The sequence below is a fragment of the Sprattus sprattus genome (genome assembly GCF_963457725.1).
Source record: "Sprattus sprattus genome assembly, chromosome: 7".
Lineage (NCBI taxonomy): Eukaryota > Metazoa > Chordata > Actinopteri > Clupeiformes > Clupeidae > Sprattus > Sprattus sprattus.
The window spans coordinates 24,415,109-24,429,589 of NC_137926.1; the positions used below are offsets into that span (position 1 = coordinate 24,415,109).

At 40.9% G+C, this 14,481-nt stretch overlaps 1 protein-coding gene across 1 annotated transcript in view; it reads right to left on the bottom strand.

The window, feature by feature from the left end:
* Positions 1-986: 986 nt before the first annotated feature.
* LOC308367773 (voltage-dependent calcium channel subunit alpha-2/delta-1) overlaps positions 987-14,481 on the bottom strand; it is a gene marked incomplete at both ends in the record, with an annotated part of 111,249 nt that continues 97,754 nt past the window's right edge. The window contains 7 exons of the mRNA XM_080841763.1: positions 987-1,103; positions 4,769-4,851; positions 5,334-5,446; positions 13,313-13,439; positions 13,534-13,586; positions 13,755-13,807; positions 14,078-14,230. Of these exons, the coding sequence (XP_080697889.1) occupies positions 987-1,103; positions 4,769-4,851; positions 5,334-5,446; positions 13,313-13,439; positions 13,534-13,586; positions 13,755-13,807; positions 14,078-14,230 (699 nt within the window). The remainder of the gene's footprint in view (positions 1,104-4,768; positions 4,852-5,333; positions 5,447-13,312; positions 13,440-13,533; positions 13,587-13,754; positions 13,808-14,077; positions 14,231-14,481) is intronic.

The window sequence follows — 14,481 nt, forward strand, 5'->3', positions numbered from 1 at the left end:
AATAAGTACAGAGGTCTTCATGACGCAAAATGACGCAATACCTCGCAACACACACGCAAAAGCATGCACCAATCAAGAGACTTTGATGGGTTATTGATGGGGCATCCAGACTAGCAAGCTCTTTTCACAGGTGTGACACAGATCTTACAATTTGCACAAAGTAGCCAACATTCCTAGTGTGACGAAAGAAGTTAGCATAGCTAACTTTTGTCTGGAATAAAAATTATTTGGCAAATAGTGACTTTAATTCACCAGGTAACTCCAACTCACATAGAGTGCCTTTTGACTGGTAATGAAATTACAGGCTACAAGAGAAGAATTTTTTTTTTGTCTTCAAGGGCTTAAAATGTACAATCCATGGTCATTCCAGACACCAATGGCAAGCAGTGTCCCTGCTTGCTGATGTTTTTTTTTCTTTCAATATGTATTTTACTTCAAAATCTAATCTAATCTTATTTCACTCCCTGAAAAAAGGCTGACAGAAAACCTGCACTCTCCAAATTTCACATCAGCCTCACAAATACATGCGTCCTTTAGCAGGTGAAACTTCAAAAGTATTTTTTTTTTTTACAGCTCTAGGGCTGGATTGGTTTTTAGAGAATTAATGAACTGGCAGTATAACAGACCACATAAGACCTTTTACAATCATTTAAAATGAGAAACTGTAAATTCAAAGACAAAAAATAATGGCATGATGTAGAACCATTAAAGGGCAGTGATAACCAGTAAAAACTGGTACTTAGCAATGGCAACCAGTAAGCACCAGTTTGGACCAGTTGGTTAAGATTGTAGTGAAGACTGAAGTTTAGCGAGGATTTTCCGTCAAGGGCCGATGTCCTGTATGCCCAAGATGATGACATTCTCTAGAACAGTGTGTGTGTGTGTGTGTGTGTGTGTGTGTGTGTGTTTGTGTGTGTGCATGCATGCATGTGTGACTGGGTGTGTTTGTGTGAGTCTCTCTGTATGTGTGTGTGTGTGTCTAAGGGTCAGGATGAGTGGGCTGTAGGCATTGTGAGCAGCCAAAGCAATAGCAGTTGCAGTCCTAGCATAGTCCAGAGGGATGGGATCAGACTACTGCCCCCACCACAGTCAGAGGCATCCTCCTGCACCGAAAGAACAAACAGTTAGGCACGGACAGACAAACACACACAAACACGCAGACACACACACACACACACACACACACTGACACAAACACACACACACACACACACACACACACACACACACACACACACATAATCCCTATTCTATAAGCTGTTCATCCAAAGTTTTTGTTGTTAAGGCATGGATGTAACTGAAGTCAAAGCATGGCCTAATTTGCACTGTCACTTGCACTGCTCAGTCAGAGGGGTTTACAGCTAGCATCAGTAACTGTCTTACTGAGAGGGTGCCCTCTCTCAACTGCTCAGAGCTGGCACTGTCTGACATGTCTATGGTCAGTGGTGTCCCTTGTTTGAGTACCAGGGGAAGCAAGAGGTCATGGCATGAGCCCTCTCTTTTTGGGGGAGGGGAGCTGAGGTGAGGTGAGGAGTACAGGGAAAGGGTTTGTCAACACCACCGCACAGAGCCCAAACGCCAGGAAACCCATCTGGGGCTTCCTCTGTTTATTCCAAGGAAAATATGGCCAGGAGAGAGGAGCGCCAAGGCCCACTTCCCACGGGCTGCAGCGGGAGGAAAGGCCCGGCCCAGTTTTCACTCTCTCTCTCCCGGTTTGCAGAGAGGAGAGACAGGGTCACTTCCTCCTTTCAATGAGCTCTCTACCTGTGCGAGTACTGCTTGAGGTTCCAAATGTCGGCTTTAAATGGATTGTCTGCAGAAATGCAGAGCTCTCTTTCTTGCTCTCTCTCTCTCTCTGTGCGTGTGTGTGTGTGTGTGTGTGTGTGCCATGTGACAGGCATGCTTCCCCTTTTTTCTCATTTCTATTCCAGGCTGCAGCGAGGGTTGTGCAAGGCCAAGGTCACGGGTGTCAGGAATTTTGTGACATTAAGGTTTTTTTTGCACAGCTTTGAATGTGTTTAGCAAGTTGTGCGTGTTTTGAAATGTTGCGTCTGTCTAAAATGCATAGGTGGTTTGATGCTGAGCCAGCTTATTGACGCACTGACATATTACCAAACTGTCCCTTTTCCCTGACAGTACAAAAATACCAAAGATTCGCAATGCGATAACATTCACCACTTTCAGTGATGCACACGAGTGGATGTATCATTTAAATAAAAAACAATGGTCTCATTTATGAGGTCAGTTTTGTTAGAAATGCACTGTCATGCGGTGATCAGACACAAAACCACAAGATACTGCTACAGTATATACATGCAAACAACAGTAGCCTACACTGCATTCAGAAAGTATTCTGATCCTTCATTTATTTACAATTTCTCTTCACAGCCTTTTGCTTAAATGGTTTTAATTAACTTTGTCCTCATCAATCTACACTCAATACCCCATAATGACAAAGTGAAAACAGGATTTTAGAAACATTTTTAACAAGATCCTCTGGTCTGGTGAAACCAAAATTTAACTGTTGTATTCAATTATAAGCATCATGTCTGGAAGCACCGCTCATCACCTGCCCAATACATTCCCAACCGTGAAGAATGGTGGTGGCAGCATCATGCTATGGGGGTGTTTTTCAGTGTCAGGAACTGGATGACTGCTCAGTGTTGAGGGAAAGCTGAACAGAGCAAAGTACAGCGATATCCTTAATGAAACTCTAGTTCAGAGCACAGGACTGGGCTGAAGGTTCATTTTAGGGCAATAACCCAATGCATTCAGCCAAGACAACGCAGGAGTGGCTGATGGACAACTCTGTGAATGTTCTCCAGTAGCCCATCCAAAGGCCTGACTTGAACCCAATCGGACATTTCTGGAGAGACCTGAAAATGGCGATAGAAAACGGTGATAGTTCCCTTCCAACCTGATGGAGCTGGAGAGGATCAGCAGAGAAAATGGCAGAAAATCCCCAAATCCCATACCCAAGATGACTTGAGGCTGTAATCTCTGCCAAAGGTGCTTCAACTAAGTACTTCTATTACCTCTAAAATCCTGTTTTCGCTTTGTCATTATGGGGTATTGAGTGTAGATTGGTGAGGGGGAAGAAAATAATGACACATTTAAAGATTGTCAATTGTTAAAGAAGGCTGCAACATAACAAAATGTAAAAAAAATGGGTCAGAATTATTTATATAAATATACAGTATATACTATATATATATAATATATATATATATAATTTTTTTCAGTTTGACAGCTATTGTTTATTTTTAAATGGACTTGTATATCATACATAAGTATGTAACTTATGCTGTTTCTACCCTGTCAAACTGAAACCATACAGAGTGATGTTAAACTGACCATTCAGTGACCACAGAATGGCCATATGCAGTAAAACAATGAGAGGGGCAGAGGCCAAAGCACTGGAAGAGCCACTGATTGGGCACACACATTCCTCCTGAGAGCGACGGACACCGCAGTCAGCCAATGGAGTGCAAAAGAAAGGAACACACAAAGAAATGACAACGAAAGTGACAGAAATAAAAGAGATGGAAATGAGAGATTTGTGGTTCAAAAACAAACAAGAAAGTGACAGAGTGAGCATGTGAGAAGACAACAGAAACAACGAAACTATTCCAAATAATGGAAGACAGTGGACTGCAATGAAGACACAGAAAAGCATGCAAAAAAATGTCCATAATTCAGTGGAAGTCTGTGAGTTTGTGAGAAAGACAAATTAAAACACCTTCCAATGAAGCCGTATACACTACAGAAAATAACTCTTGAATATACCCATTTAATTACCTTAATTAAAAAAAAAAAATTAGGTACATTCGGCGCATATTAAAGATTTTAAGGGACAAAACCACCTTATTTATCCAGGGGAACGTAACCCTGTAGTTAACAGGCTATTTAAAGGCTAATTAAAGGGTCTTCTTTTTATCTTTAATTCCAACTATTGCATTGAATATTGGTACGTTTTCACATACCGTATAATATTTCTGCATAATATGCAGTGATCAACGTATTTACATAATCACTTGTATGTTTCAATCTCTACTTTTACTTCTTGCTTGTATTTCTACTGTTACTACCCTACAAACAGGGACTCTGTGCTCAACTTTGTACAAACAGCCACAGACAGAAGTGGCTTATCTAATCTTCACAGTTCACAGCTCCTGTTTTAATTGTTTGTATAAGGACGACATACAAAACAATGCTATTTTTAAAGCAACCGTGAAGAGTTTTGGCCCCACTCTTACCCCAACCCGCTCTAAAACCCCCGCAAATACATTCAACAGCTGAGTTTGCACTGTTAAAAGACTGGTAATGTGCTAACTCATTCCTTCGGTGATATAGTGGGCAATATCTTGCTCTGAAAGCGTGCATTTTAAAATACAGCAATTTCCATCAATACTCTCGCTCTTGTATTCACTCTAATGTTTGTATATGTACAAAAGGGGTACACACCAAGTAGACTATGCATAGTTAACACTGACAGTTTGAGTAGTGCCTTGAAGTTAACCTTTATGGTATCTGTCATATAGGATAGATTGCCTACAGTCTGTAAACACCAAACTCCTTAATAATCCCTTACATTTTTAGGAAATGTTTAAAGGAGTAACTAAAGGCTTGGCTAAATTCATAGTTTCAGGGGCGAAATGGGGAATATACGTGCATTTTAAGTGATTTAAGTTGTGTAGTCCCTACCCAGCACATATGGCCACCCTGAGCAGTGCATTGGTAAGCAAGGGATACCGTGAGTTTGGCTTACATCAGGGTCTTCATCGAAACAGACGTCCGGTCCTTTTCGATACCGGGGATTCAGAGCCAGCTCACAGGGGTCCGGTCCAGAAGCTGAAGTCATTCTCTCAGGAAGAACAAACACACTCTGGCTCTGTGGCCCTGCCATAACATAATCACTTACTCAGCTCTAGGTCTTACAGCCCCATTAAAAACACATTAAACACTTAAAGCTGTTGCAAACACGTGATTATAAGGTTTAAATAGCCTTGACATAAACAAGAGCGGCTTTGAAGGGTCTTAACAGGCATTTATCCTCTCATCAAAGATACATAGATGACCTTTCTGCTGATCAATTCCAGACACAAATGCACCTGCAATTGCATCTTCGAATGGATGTATTACAGATTCCTACTTATTGACTTTTATCTGAAATGACTGATTACAAAACAAGATAATGATCATGAGAGTGGTTCTCCTCTTCCCACTACACCAATTATGGCATATCGAATGAACAACAGCACAAAAACAAACGGATGATGTGGTGATGTGCATAGCCGTACGTGGGCCTCATCAGGCCGGAGCAGAGAGGATACACGGCTGCTCTGCCTGTCTCAGGGGCCTGGTGTCGCAGGACAGACAGGTGCTCTTGGCGTCAGAGATGAGGAACACCAGGTTGGTGCTGGGCAGCTTCTTCGCCAGGTACAGCCTGTAGATGTATACAACCAACCCAAACAACAGTAAGCAACATTGTATGTCTACCAGTGGCGGCTGGTGGTTTTTAAAGTGAGGGAGGAAGAACTGTGCGCCTGGTTGCCATTGGTCTGCTTATTCCGTTGGTGGCATAAGTATGTGAGATACAAGTTGTTTCAGGGTGTTTTTGTGGCCTACAGTACTACAAAATAGCAGGCAGGAATACAATTGATACAAAGCCACCAGTGTGGCACCATTGTACTTAAAAAGCTGGTGGGCAGCATGTCTTTGGACTAGACAAGGCCAGAAGGAAAGGATGCAAAGCCAACAAGTCAAATCAGGCCTACTCTTGATTTGAAAAACTAAATTCTAAATTTTGGGCCTACCATTTGGCCTATTTTCCCCCTTTATTACTAAAGCTATTAAGGTTATTATTTGACTAATTTTATTTTCAGCTGAAATAGTTTTTAGTTTTAATAGCCATTTAAAATGCATCATGCTCTGAATCATTCACTAACATCCTTTCCACAATATTAAACAACAAGTAACAAAGGCAACAAGTAAGAGAACATTATTTCAGAACTATTAACATTAACATCAGATTATGCCAGATTATTACAGCTATCACTCAAAGTAGCCTAGTATGAGGCCAATGCCCAAATTACAAGTAGGCTAATTAGAATAGATACGAAACACATCGCGTTCTGAAACATTCATTAACAATTTCCATTCAGAATGTCAGCTGAACGTGAACAGTCAGATTAACAATAGGCGTATGAACGATTTAAACATAACAGTACAGCCGACTGTTTTTTTATGGTACCAGTGAGCTATAAGTATTTCGCCTACCAGTTAGCATTAACGGCAGTTTTACCATTGGGTTTAGTGACTTGGATTTTTGGAACAGGTTTCCCTGTTGTTTTGATACTAACCTTCTCTCTGTAGCTCAATGAATGAAACGGTTTGTTCAATAAAACATGAACAATATCTTCGTTCTCCATTGCACGTCCTCTTTATTTACAATCTTTCTACAACAATCTTTAAGTGTGACATGTTATCGATATCCTTCTGCAGAATGGTTGAAGAGGGAAACTTCTTTCGGTATTAATGTCGAATCCCCTCCCTCCAACGCCAAATCCGTTGTTTATTGGTTAAGCAATGTTGGCGCAGACTCAGACGCTAGGGAGGTCTTTCCTCCCCTGGGCAATGTAAGCCCCAAGAACCGCCAGTATCAGAGTCAGATTCCATTGATTTCGATGAAAGCCAAAGGGAGGACGTCCTCCGTGCAGTAATTTCTTGTTACGATAGGGGGTGCTAATGTCATTTTAACTCAGGGAAACAAATGATAATATGCATAGTATTACAGTTTTTTACAATCGGATACACACTAAAATCAAAAGTGTAACACAATTATCAAAACCTTCACTCAAGGAGCAAAACAACGGCTCAGATCTGCACAACTATAAGCACATTTAAACATCACACTTTTTGCGAAACCATACACACAAGTGATTTGCAAAGCACTAAACACACTTTTATGCTTTAGACACAGACGTATATCAAGAGGTCACTTCCTTGCAATTCCAAAACACTCTGTCAAGTTACCACACCTATGAGCCGGTCAAATAAACACAGCCATCAAGTGCCCAAACACATGATTGCTTACAGTAATTGTAGACACAACAAACAGGTTTAAGCACTATAGAAATGCAGCAGATGAGTAACTGTAATCTGTCTTCAACCAAAATGGAAGGAGTCAAAAGAAGAAGAGTGAGGGTGAGAGGGGGAATCCACAGAGGAGGAGAAGGAGGAAGAGGCCGAGGCCATGCCATGAGGCTGAGGTCAAGGTGGAAGTAGAGGAAGAGGAAGACCTGTAGCGGGAGGAAAATGTGCTCAAAGAAGAAGACCAAATGAATCAAATACAGTAAACTTGAAAGGAGGACAGGCCCATATTCACCCAAGAACAAGATATAGAGATCATAAACATGCTTTTGGCAAATACGTAATGCTATCAGGCTCAGAGAAATTCAAGCAAACATTATCGTGACCATGCCATTTTCAATACAGTAATATCCATCAGGTCTCTCAGTCAACACTGGCGACACTGACAAATCTGTACATTTGACTGTAAATGGAATTGTAACCTGTATTGGAAACATCTTTTCACCTTTGTCTGATATTTGCTGAGTTACAGTGTTATGCACACTACTGAAGTAGCATGAAAACTGGGACATGTTTTGTTGTGATTCCCCATAATAATAATAATATTTTCATCTGCATTGGTCTTGGGTAGTGTTTTTACTGTATTGTGTATTTTCACTTTCTCTGAGTACTTCAATTACACTACTCTAATCACTGAGAAGTAGTATTGCTAAAAGTGTTTTAGGTTTATAACAGAAGTGTGTAAGTGGTACAAACAGAATTCAGTATATGCAATGTGTGTGTTTCATATGGTAACAAAATATGGTTTTGTTAAATGAGTGTATAGATTTAACAAGAGTGTTTCATTTTGCAATGGATCTGATGTTTTTGCTCATTGGGTGTGTGGCTGTGCTTATTGTGTGAGGCGATTGAAAAGCAAAACAAAGCAGTCAAAATTGTGTGTATCCGATCGTAAAAAACTGTAAATACTGATAACAAACTGCATTTTTAAAGGAGTTTACTCAGTTCAATTACAAAAATACATTCTCAAAAAGTTTGTGGAGGTTCTTCCTCCGTTTCCTCAATGGAAGAACCTCCTCTGATGTCTACCTCTGACTCCCCTTACTACATGCTGAATATCTGTTTGACCTAGTGACCAGAAGACTGTGATGGAACCGTCACGGAATTGTCGGGACAAAGGAACCTGGTCAGAGGGAAGACTCTTGGTTTTTGTCTCATTTCCTTTTGCTAATACTGAATTCATTTGACTGAGTATCCTGGTTTGGTGAGAGCACAGTCCATGTGCTCTCCCTTGTTTTTTCAAGTGGTCTCAGTTGAGTTGTGGTAAGTGAATAAGCCAGACATTGCTGCAGGGCTGCTGTCTCTTCCAAAGGGGATGCGCAATGGATGCATCCAGAAATTCAAAACCGTTGCACATCCCTGCCAACATTCAGTCTTGACTTCCAGCACGGCTCAAAATCTTTCAGCACTGTTCAGGCTCACTTAATTTGAATATAATGCTTTATATCAGCTCCTAACGGCCCTCAAAATCTGCCTAAGGCTGACATATAGCTTTACATTTATATTATGATTTAAATATTTGGTAACACTTTCTATGAAGCCCAGCGTTATAAGGCCCTATAAGGACATTATAAGGGCCTTAATAATGACTTATAGCGATTGCTACGATGACTTGATGATAATAGCTACGATGCTATGATGATAGCTACTTTATAACTACGTATAATTTCTTCATGATGACTCATAATCACCTTTATGATACATTATATCAGTTCATTATGAATGGTTATAATTAAAGACGGAATAATGCATTATAAATATGTGACTGTCGGGTAACACTTGCTATGAAGCCTGCCTTTATAAGGTCCTATAAGGACATTAATGATGACGTTTTAAAAGTAGCTATAAGTCATTGTAGCACTCTTTATAACTATGTTTAGCATCTCCACAATGACTCATATCCACTGCTCTGAAACGTTATGTCAGTTAATTATAAATGGTTATAATCTAAGATAAAATGATGCATTATAAATATGTGATCATAGGTTTGTGTGGGTAATCATGAATCCTATGAAGCCTGCATATATGAAGCACTATAAGAACATTCATAATACCTTTAAAAACTAGTTAAGTCATTGTGGCACTCATTCTTACCTTCTCAGTCCTACGTCTTCTACCTTCTTGAGCGTGCTCTCAGGTCTGAAAGCTGTATTACCATCGATATTTGCTTGACTGGTTGATGAACAGATTTCATTGGTCCAAAAGCGCGCGGTGTCAAAGTTATGCTTTTATGTAGACAACTTAAATATTTCGTCGTTTCTGAAACTATCAGTATTTATTGTGTAGGGACATTGGGTTTGGAGTAATAACAGCAACTCTGAAGTTCAAAAGTCTTAGCCCGAAATCTTTACAATGTGTTTTTGTATAAAGTCTGAGCACCTCCAGAAAGTTCTAAATAAAAGGGTTTTCATCTGTATCCTGTTGTATTTACTGTCAGCACTATTAACAAGTTCATAATGCCTTATCTTCTCTTCTCTTATCTTATAATAATCTTATATCTGTTTAAAACAACATTACCCTTTTGTCACTTTACTTAAAGCTGACAAAGTACACTTATAGAATCTTATATCTGTTCATAACAACACCACCCTTTTGTCACTTTACTTAAAGTTGACAAAGTCCACTTATAGGATCTTCTAAAAGTTTATAATATTCTATGTCTGTATAGCAGCCTAGTCACCATACTAATAACCATTAATGAATATGCATAATATATCACAAAGGTGGTTATGATGTGCCGTGAAGACCTATATACATAGTTATAATGAGTGCCACAATGACTTAACTAGTTTTTAAAGCTATTATGAATGTTCTTATAGTGCTTCATATATGCAGGCTTCATAGGATTCATGATTACCCACACAAAACTATGATCACATATTTATAATGCATCATTTTATCTTAGATTATTATAACCATTTATTAACTGACATAACGTTTCAGAGCAGTGGATATGAGTAATTGTGGAGATGCTTAACATAGTTATAAAGAGTGCTACAATGACTTATAGCTACTTTTAAACGTCATCATTAATGTCCTTATAGGACCTTATAAAGGCAGGCTTCATAGCAAGTGTTACCCGACAGTCACATATTTATAATGCATTATTCCATCTTTAATTATAACCATTCATAGTGGGCAGACACTGTCAGACTGTGTGCATATTCCATGAAAAACAACCTTATTCTTTACCAATGTACAACCACACACTAGAGCAACCAACAAATTCATCGTTCCGTGTTTTTAAGCTTAGATATGCGACAACATTTCTGTGGAACACATCAGGACACAGGGAAACTATCAGAGATCCGGTCTCCGGTATTTGGCTTGGGTTGCAGGGGATTGCAGTCATACCATGGATGATGGCTGCCTGTAGATATATGAGGGGCGATACGGGATGGAGGGGGGATTAGATTACACAGACAAGAACAAGGGGGTGCTCTTTCCTGCTCTCAGCAAACGGCTTAGCCTTTATGGTGCTTGTTAAAGTTTACATGTCCGAAGCTATTAGCGTGCTGGAGAAACTGCGGTCTGCGCAGCTGTATGCTTAGAGGGTTGTTAAGCAGAGGTGCGTCTGCTTGACCACCACACACACACACACTCATGCGCACACACACACGCATGCTCACACACACACACACACACACACACACGCACGCACACTTGCACACATGCACGCACACACACACACACACACACGATTCGATGGCCCTGTGCTCAAACCCTGCCGCTTGCATGAAGTGAGGCGGAGGCAGTGAGACTCGCTGAGTTTACGGCCTGGCAGGATGTCGCCACAGATCAAGGTGATCAGAGCGAGCTCAGGAAGAGCAGGAAACCCATCCCAGAACTACAGAGGACCCCTCTGAGACATGACACACTCAGATGAGTCATTACAGAAAGACAGACAGAGAGAGAGAGAGAGAAGGAGGGAGAGAGAGGGAAACAACCGGAAGAAACAGAGAGTGAGAGAGAGAACAAAGAAAGTAAAAAAGACAGAAAGAAAGAACACATCCCGAAGATCATCTGTAAAAACTCACACACCAAAACCTTGACATTCTTACAAGAAAGGACTAGAATCACACATGCACGCGCACGCATGCACATGCACATGCACATGCACACATACACATAGTCCAAGGATGTGTTCATGTTTTCATGTTAGCCTTTGCATAATCACACACATAGCATGTACTAATCGCATGTCCTATATAACTAATATCAAAAGCATATGTTGGTTATTTGGAATATTTGTAAGCATCACTGTCGGGAGACATTGAATTACCTCGCACTTCAACAGAAAGCAGCACTAGCCTCTCATTTATCCGTGGGTCACCTGTTTGTGTGCGATGCATCAGTATCCAGAACAAGACGATCCAAGGAAATGAGTTACAAACCTTATCAGTCCAAATCGCCACTTGACCAAACATTGGTGTGTGCACAATTCCAGTATGAACTGCACTCCAAGTCTGAACCCTATAACAGACTTACTCAGAGGAGTGTGCCACAGTAGGCCAACATATCTTTAGCGTCATCTATTGAGTTTGTTTCAGATGTTTTGTTAAGGGCCGGGGTGCACAAAACAACATGTGAGCAGCGCCTGCCTGCCTGCCTGCCTGCCTGCCAAGCCACATACCCTAGGCAATACCCAGCACCTTTCACCATTTGCAAACTCAACACACATACCTGGAACAGTTTCTAATCTCAACACACATACCTGAAGAAGTTTTCAAACTCAACACGCTTACCCTGAACAGTTTCTAAACTCAACAAATACAGTACTGTGCAAAAGTTTTAGGCAGGTGTGAAACAATGCTGTAAACTAAGAATGCTTTCAAAAATGGAAGTGTTAACAGTTTATTTTCATCAATTCTTCATAAATTAACTAAATGCAGTGAAGGAACAGAAGAAAATTCTAAATTAAATCAATATTTGGTGTGACCACCCTTTGCCTTCAAAATAGCATCAATTCTTCCAGATACACTTGCGCACAGTTTTAGAAGGAACTCGGCTGGTAAATTGTTCCAAACATCTTGGAGAACTAACCACAGATCTTCTGTGGATGTAAGCTTCCTAAAATTCTTCTGTCTCTTCATGTAAACCCAGACAGACTCGATGATGTAGAGATCAGGGCTCTGTGGGGGTCATACCATCACTTGCAGGACTTTCTGTTCTTCTTTAAGCTGAAGATAGTTGTTAATGACATTGGCTGTATGTTTGGGGTTATGTTCCTGCTGCAGAATACATTTGGTGCCAATCATACGCCTCCCTGATGGTATTGCATGATGGATTAGTATCTGCCTGTATTTCTCAGCATTGAGGACACCATTCATCCTGACTAAATCTCCAACTCCACTTGCAGAAATGCAGCCCCAAACTGGAAAGGAACCTCTACCATGCTTCACTGTTGCCTGCAGACTCTCATTATTGTACCTCTCTCCAGCCCTTCGGCGAACAAACTGCCTTCTTCTACAGCCAAATATTTCTAATTTTGACTCATCAGTCCAGAGCACCTTCTGCCATGTTTCTGCACCCCAGTTTCTATGTTTTCGTGCTTAGTTCAGTCACTTGGCCTTGTTTCCTTGTCGGGGTAGAGCTTTTTGGCTGCAACTCTTCCATGAAGACCACTTCTGGCCAGACTTCCCCGGACAGTAAATGTCTGTACCTGGGTACCACTGGTTTCTGCCAGTTCTGAGCTGATGCCACTGCTTGAAATCTTCCGATTTCGAAGGTAAATAAGCTTGATGTGTTTTTTATCAGCTGCATTAAGTTTCCTTGGCTGACCACTGCGTCTACGATCCTCAACGTCTTCTTCAAAAGAGCTTGAACTGCACATTTTGAAACCCCTGTCTGCTTTGAAATCTTTGTCTGGGAGAGACCCTGCTGATGCAGTATAACTACGTTGTGTCTTGTTGCTGTGCTCAGTCTTACCATGTAAATGGATAAAAAATAAACATTTATTGTTCACATTTTTCAAAGCATTCTTAGTTCATAGCATTTTTTCACACCTGCCTAAAACTTTTGCACAGTACTGTATATCTGGAGCAGTTTCCAAACTCAACACACATACCTGGAACAGTTTCCAAACTCAACACACATATCTGGAACAGTTTCCAAACTCAACACACATACCTGGAACAGTTTCCAAACTCAACACACATACCTGGAACAGTTTCCACAGTCCAGGGTGCCAGTGAGGGTGTCGTTGCCATTCTCAAAGAAGTACTGAGTCTGTTCAGTGATGCAGCTCTCCTTGAAGAAGGTGTCAGGCAGTTCCTCCTCTGAGTATGCTGGAGTAGCGAGAACAAATGTCGTCAGCTCATACTTATATTTCTCCATACTACATACTGACATTGTGACACTAGCAGGAAAACTGAAGCTCACCATATGAGGTGCTTGACAGGGTCAAACTGAGAATTAGCTGCTGCAGGATTGACCTATGGGAAAAGATATAGCCTCTTCGTAAAGGGAGCCAGTGTTTGGTAATACAGAAAACATCTCAAAATCTAAATCATGTATCACATCTTGACAGAGCTTTATAAAAGATGAAGTATGTTAACCAAGTAGGCAAGTAGAGCATTCCTATCGGTAAAACAGAAACGTACCAGGCAGCAGCGGAGGCCCACCATCCTAAATGCAACATGTCTGCGATAGTGGGCTAGGAGGAGACCCAGAGAGACATACACTCAGGAAATTAGAGAATGCATCCTTTTCAGGAATAAGTACACACGTGTGTGTCAGCAAGACACAGGCTAAACACACACACACACACACACACACACACACAAACACACACACACACAAGCACACACACACACACACACACACACACACACACACACAAGCACACACACACACACACACAAGCACACGCACACACATACACACACACACACACACACACACACACACAGCTCTACTTACTTACCACAAAGACTGATCTGGATGCTGCAGCAGCCTTGCTATCTCTCTCTGGGTCACAGACAGACTGGTAGTCGTATGTTTTATTGAAAGAGTAAAGGGACTTGTTCACTAAGCTAATCATCAGCACGGGGTCCACCTCCCCGAAGAACTGTCCAATCTGAACAGAGACAGAGACAGAGGATAGAACAGCTGGCAGACTCGACCATAAAACACAGCCTGGTATGACTTTTGTGGAGGATATTACGTATTTCATAAGGGCACAGAGGTACAGAACATCTTAACTCACTGACACTCAAAAAAAAAACAATAATGCTGAAATAGTGTAGTTGAAAAAGAACAACCATAGCTATAAAGAAGAGAGAAAGATAAATAGCTCTGTATCTGCAGTGCATTCACACGTGGAAATAA